The following is a 19667-nucleotide window of genomic DNA, read 5'->3' as shown; positions in this document are numbered from 1 at the left end:
CTAGAAATCTCACCATGTGTATCTATAATAGTAGGATTCACTCTGTCCATTAGACAAACTAATAGCCTCTGAATACCTGGTTAATTATTGATTAATGTATTGAATAATATTCACTTATAATTTTAATTTTAATTAATACACTATTTCACTACATTGACATAATATCCTAGGTTATTTTTTACTTAAAAATACATTTTAATGTGAATTTTGCTCATTCTCTTCTTGACTTTTAATTGTTTGAGTCAATTAATAAAATTATAGAGAGTGTAAGTCCTCACAAAAGACATTTAAAGCCTCTGAAACTGAAGGTTTTATATCAGTTTGATAATTCGATTTTGCTCATCGCATATTTCATGAGTGTTCAATCTGTGCTAGCCACTGATTTAGTCAGTGAAACATAAACATTAAGATTTCGGGACTTCTTTAAACTCGGAAAAACTGTAGAGGACTCAAAGTGCTTTTGTCTTAGGTCATTGATTTTCATCATATCCAAAATCCCAATTCAGATGCTTAAAAAATAATTAATTGTAAATATGTTTGAAAGTTCCCATAAGTTCACAACATGAAGAAAATATTTTATGAAAAATTATTACCATATTTTTTTAAATTAAAAAAAAAAAACTCTCCATAAGAATGACGCTGTGATATATGTTAATACAGATGTGTGATATTCAAAGACTTACAGACAAGAGCATCAGCAAGGCCTCACAGAAGAGGTCATAGTTGCAGTCAACTTTAAAGAAAAAATTGGTCAGCAGGAAAGCGACGCAGATGAAAGAGGCTAAGACCATTTCAGTGAAAGAAGGGCATGACTAGACACAGCAGGTTGTAATAGAAAGAACATGGTGCTTTTGTTTGACAGATTTTCTTCAAACTCCATTTCAGCCCCTCACTGGCTGCATGACTTAGAGCTAATCAACCAAGATCTGTGAGGCACGATTTGCTCTCTCGTGAACTAATAAAATCTACACATTAAGACGATCCCAAAAATTGATGTGAAAAATGTAAAGTATTTTCACGTGTGGCAGTTAAGTAGCACGCTCAGTATTACGCCATTTTTTGGTTGCCTATTTAAGGGTAGTGAATTGGTTACCATGCTGAGAATACAGAGTAGGAGGTGAGGGAGAGAGGATAGAAGCTATAAACAAGAGCAGAAGGGGCGGCAGTGAAGTACAATTGTTACACAGGTTCAAGGTGGACCTAAGTGATTAAAAAAAAGAAAACAGACATATAGTAATATAAGTAGAACTACCTTGCAAACTTCAAAGAGAATCACTTCTCATGCAGACCTTAGCAAACCCATAGAAAATCTTGATTTCCACTCAGTGTCTTTCTATTCTTGTCCCCTAGGGTTGGGGCAGATTGTAAAACAAACCACAATTTTAGAGAAAAAAAAAAAAAAAAAAAACAGATTCCAGCATCTTCTAAATATAGAAAGAAATGTGTAAAGAGGACGCCTGGTTGGTTCAATGTGTTGAGTGTCTTCCTTCAGCTCAGGATAGGATCCTGGAGACCCAGGATGCAATCCTACATTTGGCTCCCTGCTCAGCGGGGAGTCTGCTTCTCTTTCTGCCCCTCACCCCACTCTTCTGTTCTCTCTCTCACTCACTTTCTCCTATAAATAAATAAAACCTTTTTAAAAAAAGAAATGTATAAGAATAGCATAGATGGTAGAAAATTTACCTGAGACAGAAATTTAACCAATCTTTTCCATGGCTTATCTGAATTGTACAGTTGTCTTTGAAATCAGATTTCAATTCTATTTTAGTAATGAATGAATGAATGAATATATAAGTAAATATATAGTTAATTCCATATGAGAAATATATTAAGAATTTGAACTAGCAATTGTTATGTTCTCAACTTGTAGATGATAATCAGCAGATACATAAAGTCCACCCATCAATGTCATTTATCTAGAAAATACTTTTAAGAGCCTGGTATGCAAAGAATATCATAATTTTTTCCCCATGTTAGGTGTGTACCATCTACATGCTGTCTTTGATGTTTGAGGCCTTTGATAGGATAGATGGTTAAAAAGAACAATTTCTCAACTACAAAATAAATATTTCTGTTGATAACATTTTAGTTCTATCAACTAAGAGAGAAAGGAGAAAAATATACTTAGAGAAACATAGTTTTGAAATATAGAATATACTCTTCAACAAGACCCAGGTGTAGAACTTTATGAAACATAATAAATGCCCTATCTCATGTATAAACACTAAGTGTGGTATATACCAATGATCAGTAAGAACTGTATGAATTTTAGGTGAGAAAATCTGTAATACTCTACAAAGACTTAATTAGTCTGTCTAATTTTGGATACAGTATATCTTATACTACTCATTGTGACTGAATTTGTAATACTCTACAAAGAATTTATGACTAGCCTGTCTCTTTTGGATATGGTTAATTGTGACTGATTTCTCCATCAATTGTTGTGACTGATTTCTCCACCACCACAGTTCAACTCAGACCATTATCAGAAGAACAAGCAAAGGAAAAGCATAAAAGCCAGGATGATATTGGAAATCATGGGTGGACCTTGGCCTAGACAATATTAATTTATTCTTTAATTAACTTGGCGAATATTTACTGGACATCTATTCTATGCTAGGCACTGCCCTATTAGCTAGAGATACAATAAACAAGAAAACATGGCCTCTGCCTTCGGTAGCATAAAGTCTAGACAGTAAATTATTTAATAAATAAGTAAATAAATCAGTAAATAAATAAATAAATAAATGCTTCTATTCTACTCAATGCACATACAAGTAATTCTAGAGCTTATTTCCAAGAGAATTTTATTGCAAAAATTACATATCATAAAAATTAAACCCTGCTCTTTATAACCTCTCAAATCCTAACTCTGTAATATAGTAAAGCTCTGTATCCAAATAGGCAGATACCTAACTCTACCTAACTCTCACCATCTAAGACTTACAAATGATTGTCCTAATAGCTGAAATTAAATACTGGATGACAATTTTTACCCTCATTTTTTTTGGTATCACCTTTGTGTGCCTAGATGTCATCAACTTTCAGTGATAACTGCAGTATAAACTCCCCTTAATCAACCATCCTTCCCTGAAGCATGATCTGTTTATAGTTTACTCATTGAAATATTTCTTTTCTTTATAACTTGTTCTGCTATTTCCTTCCTTTTAGTACAAACTACTATATTCTAACTTTCCCAAGTCAAACAACAGTTGTCAATTCTGAGTGAATTTTGCCACATAAGTGTAATAATCTACTAACAATTGGGAAATATTTTTTCATCAAAACGCTTCAGTCTTGAATAAAATTAGCAGAAGGTATGCAAGGGCATTTTGAATTTAACTACTATGAAATTTTTCAAAAATGGATGATTTCCTTTGTAGAGCTGAAATCACTCTGTAGTGTTATTTATAATTTTGAACCTCAAGGAATGATGACTCATAGATATGAAGAATGAAAGAAAAATAAAACAGTCTGCTCACCCTATCCTTTGTTTGAAAGGCTTGCACCCTGTTCTTAATGTATTTTAATTTATTTTTAAAACACAAGTTATTCTTTGACTAGAAAACATTTCAGATGCTTGGAAAAACTTTTTTTTTTTTTTTGGTAGTATTTTCTTTTCAACACATTCATGTACAACCAAAGAGATATGAAGCATGCTCAAAGTTGAAATTCAGTTAATACATAAGAAGAGCTTTTTTTCCAATATTGTCATTTAGATGACAGTATTTATTTTTTCCAATACTGTCATTTAGATACTGTCATTTAGAAGGAAAATGTTAACTTTGGGCGATGCTATTCCATCTAAGCATATATCTTATTTCATTATATATGTGTGAATTCCTAATGTTTTAGTTCAAACCTATAAAGTATGGTATACTGCTGAGCAATCTGACAGATGATAAAACTGCAAGGGTAGTTAGTACAGGCTTGCATGTTTTCATACTTCTGCAAATTTATGGATTTCTCTTCATTTCAATCAGCTTTCTGAATTGGTTGACTAGTGTCAAATTTAATAAATAGCATGTGGAAGGTCTGCTAATATATGTGAAGAACCTGTTCTGTCTCCCTCACCTCCAGTAGATGTGCTTTTTTTATATATCAATTAAGTAATACATTTCCTGGGAGGGAGGGGGACCTGAAAATAAACCATATGCCACATGGATTTTATTGTAAAATAACAGCTATGTTTATTTTAAGAAGATTGCATAAAAAGAAACTAAATATTTGTCTTGGTATACTCTATTTGTTTATCATGCATAACATAGGCTTTTTGTATTTTGCTGTTATATATTTTTTCTAGTTATAAAAATATGTTTTATAAAATCCCATATTGTGTGCCTAAACCTTCTTAGGTCTTTCAAATATTCCATTTGCATATCAGTTCATGGGGGTGCACTATAAAAAGAATCCTGAAATCAAAATCATCTTTTTGAAAGTTAAAATTTTGCTGGCCAAATACACTAAACTTCTCAAAAAGAGTAGCAACCAAAATCAATTCAGAAAATGTGGTATTAAAAATTTTTTAAGACAAAAAATACATACTCTTTTGAAATGTCTTTTAAAGTAATTCCTAGGAAATGAAGAAAGTTAAAGTTATTTCCCTATGGGGGCACCTGGGTGGCTCAGTAGGTTAAGCCTCTGCCTTCAGCTCAGGCCATGATCTCAGGGTCCTGGGATGGAGCCTTGCATCAGAAGGCTGCTTCCCCCTCCCCCTCTGCCTGCCTCTCTGCCTACTTATGATCTCTCTCTCTGTCAAATAAATAATAAATAAAATCTTAAAAAAAAAAAAAAAGATAGCTCCCTATGATATTAGTTTTAGCCCCACGTCCCTTTTGACCTGCAGACCAAAGTTCTTCATTCCTGGGGGAATCATTGTTCTCAAATCTAGTCTAGGCCCTTGTTCATCAACCTTGGTGTGTTTTTCCTCCAACATAATTCCAACTAACTTCCTACTCTTAAGTGACCCTTCTATCCCCTGCCAATAAAAAGAACAGGTAAGGGAATGCAGTACATCAAAAGAGATAAGCATACGAATATTACATACTGTGTGAGACCAAGTATTTCCAAAATAAATGCATATTCTAAATTTTCCTACATCAATCTTAGATTTGCAAAGTCAGGCCATGCATGATTAGAAATGCTGAAGGCATACCTCTACAGTGGTTCATGCTTTTGAGATTTCAAATTATAACAACATCCCATTTTTACAAGGCGTTACTAGAATATTCTCCAATGTGTATATTAGATTTCTTTATAGAGACAGTCATGTTCCTACAAGCCATAAATTTAATAAATCACCAGATATATAACTTTCATTCTCACATTTACATTACCAAGTATTTTATGGAGCAATTTTCTTAGTCATAGCAGTGAGACTGTTCAATAATATAAATAAATAAATAAGTACTATTTCAACATAAAACCCTTAACTCTAAAAGGAAATAACTAGACTGGAGTCTCACAAGAATACAATCCACTATTAAAGAGAACTCAGTTATCAGGAGGGTCTATCTTGGATTGCCTCCATGAAGGTTTATTACAAGTAGTATCAGAAGGACTTTATTTTAGCAAGCATTGCAGAAGCTAAGGACAGTTATGACTGGGTTCTAGTGCAGAGAGAAAGAGGATGAAAAGCCTAATATACCACAATGCTGAAATCGTTATTTTAAGTAACTGGTACACTTACATCAAATTTTCATACATTTTCAATAGAAACTTGAAATACAGAGTCTGACAGTCTCAGGCACAGAATTTCTTGTTGAGACCTGTTGCTGTGTGTTAACAGTGCCAGGCCTATGTGTTCCCAGGGATTTTTAGGCTTATATTAAAAAACAAAATCCCTTGGAAGGAAAACCGGACCATAAGGTGTCAAGGATAGTTTGAAATAAAGAGATAGTTGAGTGATCCAATGAAAAAAACCTTCAAGCAATATTTGAGAATATTCTAAGTTAGCACACAGCTATTTTAGCTTAATCAACACATTCCATAAATCTCTACTGTGGAAACATAGATATTCACCTTATTCTTGAGGGAAGAAAAACACTAGAAGACATTAGAAAAGTCTGTAGTTTGTAAGCTGTAAGTTAACCTTACAGTCTTTTTGTTGGTATATTATTTAAAGAATTATATTGAATTCCAGGTTGACATGTTAAGCGATGAGAGAAAATAATCCAAATTTTAAAGAAATAAGTACTACAAATGTTCTATTTGCCATTTAATAAAGTTTGTTTTAGTATAGAGAATATAAAATACAAAGTCTCAATATGTTAGGAGATTACAACTAATGAAACTATTGACCTTAACAGAACATTTCTAAAATAAAATCTTTCTGAAGGTGTAATTTATTATTCCAATTAATCTCCAAGATATGTGTTAATCTTCTCAGCCCAGCGTACCAAGTATGGTGTGTGGATCCGGCCTCTGTGGGTTTCCCAAGTAAACAATGCTGAGATTTCCTAAAGTTTGCTTATAAATTTCAGAAGGAGCATCTGAAATTTACAATAACTGGAACGTCAAATTCTCCACATGTTGAGTCACTAAATAAAATATTTGTCCTCAAAATTGTTTCAGAAGGAACATCAGGTAGAAGAAGCTAGTTCATGAAGTCCAATCAATAAGGAGACTGACTAAATGAAGTACAAAAAATATTATAATGGATCCTTTTGCTCTTTGAAATCAATGGCAGTAAACTTCATTTAGAAAGAATGTGTGTCTGAGCAATAACATGCAGCAATATTTCTCAAGTTGCTAAAATGAAAAGAGCTCAGAGGCAGGCATCTCTCCATGTAGCTATATTATATTTCTGTTCTTTCTTTTCCTCTATGGAGGAAGGAGAATTGCCTTAACCACTTCAGAATTACCATGCCTTCTTCCCATCAGAGGAAATGAAGGCCATGTCTTTGATGCTAAAACATATATGATAATTACAAATGAGCCTCAGGGGCAGATGGGGGCTTTTAGCTGCTTAATGACTAGGTCAATTATTAGTGAACTAAATATGCCAGCTTCTCAGTGAAAATAGATATTTTTACTTAATCCCACACTGAAATATGCACCATCTTTTATGCCTGTATATTCCTAAATACATGAAGTGATTCCATATGTCAAATTAAAAATACATATTCTTATTTTAGTATGAAAAACAATTACAATATTGTAAATGTTAGCACCAATAGAGTCATCAATCTACCTTTATAAGCTGTATCTTCTTGCTACCATTAAAAGGTTTAACAGAGTATAATACCTGAGTAGGAGGGACTTCGAAATTCTTTCTGGCAGATATATATGCCCTTTAACATGCCATGCCAGTGATTTCAAAATTCATTTCCAATTTATCTTAATTTGTCACTGTATCTAAGGATCTTTCTTTCTTTCTTTCTTTCTTTCTTTCTTTCTTTCTTTCTTTCTTTCTTTCTTCTTTTTAAATTTGAGTAACCTAATTAATCATTCTCCCTGGAAGGGTTTGTTTGTTTGTTTTTAGAGGTTTTATTTATTTATTTGAGACAGACACAGAGGCAGATAGGGAGAGAGAACAGGAGTAGGGAAGAGAGGGTGAAGCAGGCTTGATCCCAAAGACGTGAAGTGTCTGCCTTTTGGCTCAGGTCAAGATCCCAGGGACTGGGGTCAAGCATAGGCTTCCCTGCTCAGTGGGGACTCTGCTTCTCCCTCTCCCTCTGACTCCCGCCTCCCCAATTCCCACCCTCCCTCCCTCCCTCTCTGTCTTTCTTTCTTTCTCTCTCTCTCTTTTTTCTTCCTTTCTCTCTCTCAAATAAATAAATAAATAAATCTTTTAAAAGAGTGAAAAAAAAAATTCCATTGGAAGGTCTGGGACTTCTGCTGTAGTTAAAAATATGTGTGCCCACGTCTTGAAATAGCTAAGATCCTTTCTAAATTGATTATGTTATATAAAAATCATATTTAACACAATCTAATAGTTTTGAAGCAATGTGGGTATGAAAGCATTTTTTTTCCTATATTTATCCTGCAAAGAGGACATTTAAAATAAATCTCTGAGAGTTTGTGCATTTAGCCTGTTTTAGCTTATTTTGATATTTCCAACATTACTGAGACAATATTAAAAGTATTAAATAAACTGCTTAAACATCTTTTTAGTGCTTACTTTACCAAATGGTTTGCATAATTAAAAAGTTAATTGCTTTGTTTCTACAATCTTTAGGAGGCATGGGACCAACTCCAGAAGCAGGCTGCTAAAGCTGTATTTTCGTATGCATATGCATTATTCCATGGAGTGAAGCACCCTCCCAGCCTTGGCAGAGGGTGCAGTTAAGATGTGTGCATGCCTGTGCGTGTGTGTGTGTGTGTGTGTGTGTGTGCAGAATGAACTACCAATGAGATACAGGCATAAGGAACAGAATTATCAAGTACAACGAGTGAATAAAGCACCTGGTATTAATCCTTACCTTATTTTGAGTACTGTATTTCATCAAGCAGCTCATGATATTGAGTCTATTATTCTGTTATTATTATGACAAGAAAAAAATCTATTAGGCTTTTCCTGATTTTTATGATATAAAAACTTGACTATTTCACTTATGATCCCAGATCTCAACATTTCTGTCAAGGCCCGATTTAAAGTGGTTTTCAATGATGAAATATAATACTGCTTTTCCAAAATTGCATAAAACAGGCATTGTGTTTTATAAATCACACAATAAAAAGTGGGATTCTCTTAATGTCCCTGAAAAATAGGTTTAAGGAATGGCTTTTCTGCCTTAGATAATGACACAAGATCAATGATTTGTTCAAAACTACATAATAAATGAATGCTTCTATTAAATATAAAATAAAACTAATCTACTTAAAGATGCTTTTAAAGTAGAAATAATTATCATAGTTGCAATAGGTTTCATGAACTTTAAATGCAGTAGTGCAAATATAACCCTGTGGCGCTAATAGCAAAAAGCAAGGGTGATAAATAATAATAACTCCTATGTATTGAGCACCTAGTGTTATTAGTTATTAACCACAATTTTGCATATCTTCTTCCCGGTATCATCATCTATAAAAAGGCCAATAATATTACCTTCCTCAGTGATTCCACAAAGCAAATGGAATCTTCAGGTTAGCACTAATGTACCATAAAATTATTAGTTTATTATTTCAATTTACCTTATCTTTTTATCATTTATTTTTAGATACTTAATAGGGACACTATTTCATCATTCCAATAAACTTTAATGTAGGTATAATACCCACTTTATTGTCAATTGTTCTTTTCTGGTATTTCTCGCTTTGTGTGTCTATGGACGAGCAGGAGTGAATAAGTCTATAACTCATTTGTCTCTGACATTTGAGATACTTCATGATGACCTCCCTTTAAAATCCCTTTAGTCCTTTATGCTTGAATTGTATTGTAATTGGGTTGTTCTGCACTATACTCTGAAAATTATCTCAAATACTCCATAAAAGTTGATTTCTACATTTATAAATATATCTGGCTTAATTAGCAGCAGAAGTAGAAAAGTGAATAAGAGCTATGAATCGGTGCCTAATTAGCAGAATCTATCCATACTCTGATTGGCGATCATCCTTTACAAGGTTTCTCTCACTGCCATGAATATTTGAGAGTCATCTGTAATCTCAGAGTTTTAAGAACTGTTCTGCTGCTGGGCACTGAATGATCTTTAATAATTATTTGATGAATATCTCTGTGAGTTACTGGTTTCTGTCATTTACCACTCTTTCACAATAAATCCAGGAAAATATATGCAGGCCTCTTAAAGACAGAAGCTACTTAGCTGCAGAAAATAAATCTGAAACAATTAATAAGCTTTCCTTGTCTGTGGTTTTCACAGAATCGTATTATAAATATTGGCAGTTATTCACAATACATAGAGAGCCATTTGCTCTTAGCCTTAAAAACCAATATGGATTTCAAAAGGGGTCAGGAAACAACTTACCTTTTAGGCAAAACATGTGAGGCCACTGACCATTTTTGTAGGCAAGAAAACAATCATGCACTTACTAAATATTATGAACACAACAGTTTGACGTGGAAAAGAAAAAGCTGTAGAACCAGAAAAAAACAGTGAAATGTATATAAACAATTGAACATAGTAGGGTAGTAACTTGATATAATTTTGTTAAATGCTGACTATCTAAAAATATATGTTCAGGTATAGCTACACAACAACTTTTTAAGGAAGATAGGAGTGTAATTATTAGAATTCTTGTTCCCATTTTTAAGTGAGTGAGGTATGTGTATTGATCCAGGTTCCTTTCCTGAAAATGTGGTGGAGCTTGAGCAAAGACTTAAACTTCTGGCATTAGTTCTTTTGATATATAAATATAATATATAATATTAACATATATAATTATTATATAGTATTATTATGTATTATATCTTATAACAGAAGAATTAAGTTAGATTTAAGAAGGACATTTTAAAATTGAACATTTATAAGACAGACTTTTCTAAAAGCTACCTCAAAAGGAATACAGAACTTGGTAGTCTAAAAAGACTCACATATAATGACTTTTGGTATAGAAAATGAATCACTTGATCCACAAAATGTCACAGATGAGATATTACAAGGGAGAAAATGTATATGGGTTGGTGAAGTTGGGAAAGATAAAGATGTAAGGTTACTAGGATGCATAAAATAATAAAAATATGAAACCTCAGAGTCAGTCTGTAGGACAGTCCTCTAATCCTCCTTCAGGAATGAAATGTCAGAGAAATCCAGAACTTTTCATTTGGGTAAAGAAGAGTAACGTATTTTCCCTAGTATTTTCAAAGACTTAAAAAGAAAAAAAAAGCGTAGGCTAAGTAATCAAGTCAAAAGTCCTGCACTTTGTGCTCTGAAATGAAATGTAGTTACATAAGAAAAACACACATGGGAACCTCAAAACCCATGGACAATTGATAGAACTAATTTAATAGTTACTTGATCCTGAGGACATAGGTAATATTGAGACCTGGGCTATAAAAGAAAAGCATGTGGGTTTGATTTCACAAAAGAGGATAAAAACAGTCTGGGGCTGAAATAGGCAGGAATTAGATTTTAGAACCTCATTATTCTGGGAGAAAGAGATGAACCAATGTTGTCCAGGAGACTAGAAGTGCCTCTCAGAATTGAATTCTGAAAGAACTAGTGAAGGCTGAACACAATTGATCACACTGAATGAAGGGGAGGAAGCTCAAGGCGAAGAACTCTGATAAAATATGGTTCTGTGTGAACACGTTGCTTTCAATCACCTGTTTAAAGATGATGTATGGTTAACATTGTGCCGACTAAAGTACAGGGAGAAAAGCACTAGTCCCTAAAACTCGATTTCCTCGAAGTATTTGTATAATTGAAAATTGAATTTATTTTAGGTAAGAATCATCTGAGAAATTATGAGTTTAGAAATACCAATGTTGAAAATTACGTATCACTCCGGGAGATGTTTTTGATACACAGTTTTAAGTGTCAGGTGTCACCCACTGGAGAGGAACAGCAAGTTAACTGCTGAGGTAAACAATAGATCTGATGAAAAACTGGCTGAATGTTTAGATCATGCAAAGACACGTTAGAGAATGAACTAGAAGCAAGGAGAAGAATGAAGTCTGGCTATATAAACATGCTTAAAGCTGATAATGAAAAAGTGATTTACATATTTTAAGAAAAATATGAAAATCCTTAAGAGATGAACTTAGAGGGAAAAAAAACAACAAACACAAGTTAGGGACCCAGGATCTCAGTTGGTGCCCAGTCCTAAAAGATGCCCTGAATCTAGGGAGCCAAAGCAATCTATTTCTCAGGACATGATCCATTCAGTGGTAGATGTGTTTCAGCAGGCTTCATCCGGTCTCCATGGGTCTGGATGAAGCCCCTCCCTCTTCTGATTGCACCCTCACCGGGCAATCTTTTAAAGAGATATGCTGATTTGCCTTGGATCTCTTTAGAGATAAAGAATACCTTCTGAGAGAAGAAGCAGGAATATCCCTATTTTTGAATGGGATATTCTCCTGCTCAAAATTTGATAAACGGATGCTCAACTTTGAAATCAGGGTCTTGTAATATTGTTGAAAATTGGTCTCAGCTCTATATAATTCTGTGCACTGATAAAATTTTGATTCTTAGATTAAGGAGGAAAAAATTGCCAGGTAGCTCCTAGAGTCCATCTGGCAACCAGACAGATAGTCTTTTCTTGGCACACCCTACATTCCAATACTCTCTATTCAAAGCTTCAGGACAACGGAGAGTGCATATGCCAAGCCAAAAAATGGATATGTCTAGAGATTTCTGATAAACCAAATAAGTGTATGTGTGATTAAACTGGAGTTGCATTTTTATTTGGAAATTATTATGCAGCAATTGCTTAGATCATCTTGCACTGGAAGGGAGAAGTTTTATCAATAAAATCCCTATTCATAATTCCTACTAAGCAACAAAGAACACAGAGAAAGAATAAGTTTATGTGACATTGATGGTTGACCTTCCTTAGATAAAAACAACATCAAAAGTGACATCTGCCTGACAAATCATTATTAGTAACTCTTTGCACATAACATATTTGGAGACATTTCTTCCCCTTCATGGTGTACTAGCTGTGATAAGCATTTTTGTCATTACATTTCTGTGGTGTTGTTTACATATAAAATAGCCTGGATTTGGAGAGTCCTTAAACTAAGTTGTTTGAATTTATTTCTCAAGTAAATTATCTTTTCATTATTTTCTGTTTTGAAGCACATCTATTTGCACAGTATTACCAATCACTGATAACAGTCTTACACTGTCAGGAATCTTGTAATTACAAAATAAAAAGTTTTGATGATAACCAGGAAAATGTTATTATGGGATTTCAACAAAAATACAATTAGTCAGACACCATATAAATTTCAAGACAGTGAGATGGACAAATGATGGTCCCACATAAAGTGAAATATAAAAGTGATATTAGAGGCAAAAACTAATTTAAAGGAATAATTGATATATCACTCAAGGAAATATAACACAACCTGTTACATAGAAATTTCAGACTCTGTAGTACTTTCAGAAAATTTTGTAAGAATAAAACAATAATTCTGAACAATGAGAGCATAAGATAATTAGAAATTCATTAAGGGGCACCTGGGTGGCTTAGTTGGTTGAGCATCCAATTCTTGGTTTTGGCTCAGGTCATGATCTCAGGGTTAGGAGATTGAGCCTCATGTTGGGCTCCATGCTCGGCACAGAGTCTGCTATGGGATTCTTTCCCTCTGCCCCTCCCTCCTTTCTCTCTTAAATAAATAACCTTAAAAAAAAAAATCATTAAGATTGGTGTCAAGGGATGCAACAACCATACCCCTGTGTTTGATAATGACATTATAATGGACTTATTTGATCTGAAAAAACATTCTCAAGTGTGTTTTGACACTATACTTCCTGGTCTTCAGTTTTCTCAGTAGTCTCACTTCTACTAAATCCCTATCAGAGGCATTGGGCCGTAAGACCATATAACTAAATTCAACAATTTTTTTGGATATCTGTGTGTAGGGATTATTCCAGTCATATCATGCTAAGGTCAACAAGGCAAAGACCCTGTCCTCAAATAGCTTACAGCGTCAATGGAGATAAGAATGTAAAGAACAACCATCTCAGGGCACCTGGGTGGCTCAGTGGGTTAAGCTTCTGCCTTCGGCTCAGGTCATGATCTCAGGGTCCTGGGATGGAGCTCTGCATCGGGCTCTCTGCTCAGCAGGGAGCCTGCCCTCTCTCTCTGCCTGCCTCTCTGCCTCCTTGTGATCTCTCTTTCTCTGTCAAATAAATAAATAAAATCTTAAAACAAACAAACAAACAAACAAACAAAAAACAATCATCTCTCTCAGTTGGGTCTTCTAGTTCTTTTTTCTTATCAAGGTCTGCAAGATCCAGTATCTGCTTCCTTCATCTCTGTATCACTGGATGTTTGATAATTCCTACTTTCCTAATTCTAAATATCCCCTCAACCTGCCACAGCTTATTTTTGCCTTAAAAAATATCATTCACAGGCACCTTCGCTGTAACTTACTTCTCCAAGATTATTTTATATTTCAGTATTTTGATTCCATGTTGGGTATCATCTTTTCTCAGTGGCATCTGCTTCACTGATGGTCTCATTGTTCCCAAGATTTCATAATCACCAGGGTGCTAGTGACTCCAAAAGCTATATTTCTATGATTTATGTATACTCTCTAGTTTCAGATGGACATTTTCAATGGTCTGCTTGATATTGTCTGATTTTTTTCAAAAGTACTTTAAAGTCCACATGTCTTAATCAGATTAATTCTCCTGGAAATGGAAATTCTTTCCATTTTTGCCAACTTGGTAAAATAGCACCACTGTTTCCCCACCCTCTCAAGTTGATCTCTTTGACATCATTCACTATTCTTTGTAACTATACCCATACTTCTCTTATCAAATCCCTACTTATCCATTCTTCAAAGCCTGGCTGTGGTTTTTCATATCCTCAGCTCATCATCTTGTGGTTGTGGTAGCTTTTAACTTTTCCATAGAGGTTCCCTTGCCTTTACTTTTAAATATCTACGTCTACACACGTCATTCTCTACCATGATATTCAAATGCTTAGGAGGCAGAGAGCATTAACCTTTGGATCCTTCATGGGAATTTGCATAGAGTAAATGCTCAGCAAATGGTTACTGAACTAAATGAATTCTCAGAGTATTCCAAACTCCCTGTTCATTGTACACAATTTTCAGTTATGACTGCTATGACCTTTTGCTACAAATGCTGGGCTGGTAAAATTCAGTCTCATACTGAATAAAAACAATGGGCATAATTCAGTCTACACTCTATGGCTCATAGGAATGCATCCTCAGAGAAGCTTACCAGGCTCAGATCATATGCGGGTCCCCTGATTACCTTATCAACATAGATGGTGAGCATTTGAGAGCAGAAATAAAATTGTAAGACATATTTTATGACATAAATGAACACATAGACTGTTGTTAAACAGCAGGCTACTGTTCTACCATCTTTTATTACCAATACATTTTATAGCACTCACCACAGTTTCATTTGAACACCCAATAAAAAAATTGTGGGTTTTTTTTTGATTGTCGTATTTTAGCAGTTGAAAATCTGTTTAAAGGAAGCATTTAAATTTGCATGTGTTTCAAATATATCCTCATTTTGTAATAAAGTTATAATTCTACTTCCTGAACAGTAATGAGAAGGCATGCAAAATAATAAGAGTAATGTCAAAACAAAACAAAACAAAAACAAAAACAAAATCAACATGCATAAATTAAGTAAAAACTTACCAGGAACAAGATTTAAAAACAAGGCAAACCTCTTGTCGTCTATATTTCAGATAGAAAGGGAATGTGACATAAAGAAAAAACCCATGAACTTAACTTGAATCTTAAGACAGCAATCACAAAAGCAATTTGCAACCACAACACAAGATATGCATTAGTTTTGCAAAAATAAAACTAATCTAATCCAATCTTCTGTAATCTACTCTAATCACCTTCTTAATTTAAGTAATATAATTGGTCTTCTGAAAAGAAATGACAATAATTTCAAAAAGATTATTTACAGGCCCTTATTAAGTTTGAAAGACCTTATTTAAATCATACATATTTTAATTAATGATCCGTGTTTATAAGCAGAAAGAGAAGAGAGACATAAAATTAATCTGTTCTGTAGTTTCAACCTGGCTTTAGTGTGTGCTGCCAGTTTCATCACTGATAAATTCTAGAGTTTTTGAAGTAATTATGTTTAGCAACAAGAACAAGCAAGGGAAGATAAAGAAAAGAAAAAACAATAACTTGATTAGAAAAATTAAACAAATAATTTCACTTTACCTGGCTTAACGTAAAACCTCCAGACCAATTTAATTATTATTTTTACATGATGTAGAAGATGGGTAGGTAGGAAAAGGGGGTACAATGCAGATACCATTTTAAGGCCTTCTTCCACTCCAAGACGTTGTTTATAATGTAAAAATTCCAATAAGGGTATTTAAAATCATTTCATCTATAGAGTTTTCCTCTCCCTTCTCTGTTCTTTACACTGCTCTGAACTTTTCTAATGAGTTTTCCCCTTTTCACACTGTAGTGAATTTACTGAAATCACAGTTGTATCTCCCCAACATAAGGAGTTGCACCATTGAAGCAGAGATGGTTTCTCATTCACTTCAACTTCCTCAGAGAGCCTTGGTCATACTTTATTTTTAAGACATATTTGTTGAATCAAAGGAATAACCACAGATATGTTAGTATATAATTAACCCATTAAATAAGGGCCAGGAATAATACCATCCTGCTGTACTTAAGAAGATAATGCTTTTCAAAAAAAAAAAAAAAAAAAAAATCCCTGCAGTAGAAGAATTAACAATTCCTCAAGGAGGAATATTGAAGTGAAGCAGTTTCTCATTAAATGAACTAACCTCTGAGGTTGAGGGCTGACGACACCTGAAAAGACAAGTTCTAGTGTTTCTTTACTATGCAAAATATGCATAAGAGTGTTGTTATATTTCAGCAACATCAAAATTGTTATACATATCCAGAAAAAAGTCAGAGAAGGAATGGAAGTACATAAGTCTTTTGGCAAAAAAGAATGCAAAAAACATGGAGAGGATACCCTAACTAAAGAAGAAGCTAAACATAGAATGCATTATCTAACAAGTGTGCTGAAATTCAGATAAGCAAATGATTCGAGAGTCTGGAGGCAACAAAGAAACTAACTGACCTCTATAGTCACTTTGAGATTTGATGAGAGCTCATTCTATCCTCAAATGTCATAAGGGTTCAGCAGAATGATCTAGTTTTAAAGGACCAGATTAGAATAAAAAGGATAATATGGCCACACATTTTATCAGTGTTAATTATTAATACTGAGATTAAAAAAGAAAGGGCTGAGAGTTCGGTAAGCATACTAATTGGACACTTTTTTTCAGCTTGTTTTCCCTGTCACTGTGACTATTTCTCAGTGGTTCGAAGGGAAACACACATCTGAAGGATATGCACTCAACTGCAACACTGAGCATAAATGTAACAATATTTGAAAGTGAGAAAAGAGGGGGCGTGAGCCACTGGGTGGCTCAGTGGTTTAAAGCCTCTGCCTTGGGCTCAGGTCATGATCCCAGGGTCCTGGGATCAAGCCCTTTGCTCGGCAGGGAGCCTTCTTCCTCTCTCTCTCTGCCTGCCTCTCTGCCTACTTGTAATCTCTGTCTGTCAAATAAATAAATAAATTTTTTTTTAAAAAAGTGAGAAAAGAGTATAGGAAGGTAATAACGGCTTCTCCCCACCTTGAATGACAAAGGACAAAAAGAGTAGGGTTCATTCCATCCTCTTGCCAGAGGACAGAATCTTCTTTTTCTTTCATTTCACATCCTTGATATATTTAAACATATCTGCTCCTTGGTGTTACCCCTTGATGCGCCACAAAAATGAGAAATTGACTAAAAGGTATCCAAGGTGAGAATATGGTCCTTACCAATAATTTTAGAATTGCTATCTTTGTGAGACTAAACATTTTACTTATTTATTTTTTATTAACATATAATGTATTATTTGTTTCAAGGGTACAGGTCTGTGAATCACCGTGAGACAAAACATTTTCATGATGCTTTCATGACTAAGCTATTCTGTTATGTCAAGTTTACCTGAAGTTAATAATAATCAATATTATTTATCATTACTATTTGTATAATAGTAAATAATTTTACCACCAATGAATATGGGGAATTATTACGACTCATTATTTATTTATAAATTATTAGGTGTTATTATCTCATTCAGTTGCTTCCACAATAATAAGGTTTATTATTGAAGGAAGTGGGGCTAAGTGAGGTCAGAAAACTGCACTGCCAGGAAGAGAAAAAACCAGGATTCAAACCAATGATATTAGATTTCAAAGTCTCGTTTTTAAACCACTATACTCTATCCACAACATTGTCTCTTCCCTAGGGTAGTATCTTCTTTGGATTCTTTTAAACTGTGCTGCTCATTTACTGGAAAGCTGAAGACAGCTCTGTAATCTCTATCTCTAATCACCATGAAGAAGCAGAAGTGAGTCAAGTCCTCCAGAAGTCAGGGAGGGGGGCATGTGGACTTGGGAGGCACAAACCCATGTCACAGAGAAGTAGAAAAGTACTACTTCTAGAAAAGTTCTACTTCTGGAAAGGTAGAAAATTCAGTCCACCTCTGGCAATAGAGTGCCAGACTGAAAAGCAGAACCATGCAAATGAATCCTTTCCAGGGTATGCGAGTCTCTTCCTGCAGAAATTTAAAAAAAAAAAAAGGGAGGGGGGTGCATTTGCAGGGCATTTGTTTTGAGGTATTAAACTTATGCTATTAAGAAGTGTTTGAGCATCTTTGGAAAGATGGAAGACACAACCTTCCTACTTAATTCAATCTAACTGAAAACAAACTAACAGTGACTAGGTGGCAGGATCTTAAAAGTGACTGTTGGAAACTGGGTAGGTGGGAGAAAGGTAGAGAGAGAGCCCTTTATCCCACACAAAGTTATGAGTCTAGTCTCCCTTCTCATTACCTTTGGTCATATAAAAACGGTACTTCATTTCCAATTTCAATCATACACATGTATTTTTTTTAACTTTTAGTTTTTTATTTAAATTCAATTAATTAACATATAATGTATTATTCGTTTTCAGAGGTAGAGGTCAGTGATTCGTCAGTCTTATATAATACCCAGTGCTCATTACATCACATGCCCTCTTTAATGTCTATCACCCAATTATCCTATCCCCACTCCTGCCCCCTCCAGCAACCCTTAATATCTCTGAAAGCAATGTGAAAAGTCCACGGCACATACAAAATGAGTTTGTGATGAACTCTACCATGGTTTACTACTCAAAACCAGTGTGCTTTAAATAATACTGAACACTTGTGGAATGAGGACAATGAATGAAACAATGACTAAGCCTAACATATATTTCTGAAAAAGTAAGAAAGTACGGAATTGGGGGGCTCAGAAATATTAGTGTATAAAAATCAAAATTATCTTTCAAATATCTGAGGAAACCAAGAGACATAAAATTAATTAGGCATTTTAGAGTGGCCAATTTTTTTTTTTTTTTTTTTTTTTTTTACCTTATTTAACTTTTTAAAATCTGCCCAAAGCTCTGTTTCTGATTTGGAGAGTAAAACATCTAAGGAAAATTGGATATAAAGAAAAAAATCACAGATTGTTGGATTTCTGTTAACCACCTTATAGATGATTAGAAGCAGATCCAGAAGGAGTAAGTGACCTACCCAATCCTAAAGGCAAAATTGCGATTGGAGGTCAAATGGGGTGCTTCCTTTATTTGAGTTTTTAAACACTGTATATGGTTACAGTACACATAGCAAAGCCAGATTGGACTTGCAAAGGTAATTCAGGGGGTAACTGAGAAGAATAAGTAGACTATGGCATGAAGTCAAAGGTCAATTGTCAACTAACAATAGATCTAAAGAAACCCTTGAATACCACTCCACGAGAAAATCTGAAGACAACTGCATGAGGTAGACAAGGGCAAGCTCTTGCATAGTCAATTTATGCTCTTAATGTGATGATGTTTTTAAACAATATTTGTTTTTCACTTGAATTATGAACTCATTATAATATGTTTCAATTGTTTTAATATTTGCATTATCAAATATTTTATCATTACTCAACTTTCTACCATGAACCCCATATTTTAATATCTTATCCCTTTGGCTCAGGTCATGA

At 34.2% G+C, this 19667-nt stretch overlaps 1 protein-coding gene across 9 annotated transcripts in view; it reads right to left on the bottom strand.

The window, feature by feature from the left end:
- The window catches only part of PCDH7 (protocadherin 7), a 415361-nt gene that overhangs the window by 198616 nt on the left and 197078 nt on the right, over window positions 1-19667 (bottom strand). The window contains exon 3 of one of the 9 annotated variants that reach the window (XM_032334045.1): window positions 9924-10030. The exons of the other annotated variants lie outside the window; for them this stretch is intronic. Coding sequence (XP_032189936.1) covers window positions 9927-10030 — 104 coding nt within the window. The 3' untranslated portion in view covers window positions 9924-9926. Of the gene's footprint in view, window positions 1-9923; window positions 10031-19667 lie in introns of those variants that run through there. 9 annotated transcript variants of the gene reach the window in all.

Source organism: Mustela erminea, chromosome 2, assembly GCF_009829155.1.
Source record: "Mustela erminea isolate mMusErm1 chromosome 2, mMusErm1.Pri, whole genome shotgun sequence".
NCBI lineage: Eukaryota > Metazoa > Chordata > Mammalia > Carnivora > Mustelidae > Mustela > Mustela erminea.
Note: the sequence above shows the minus strand (reverse complement) of the source record. Positions and strands in the feature narration are given on the sequence as shown.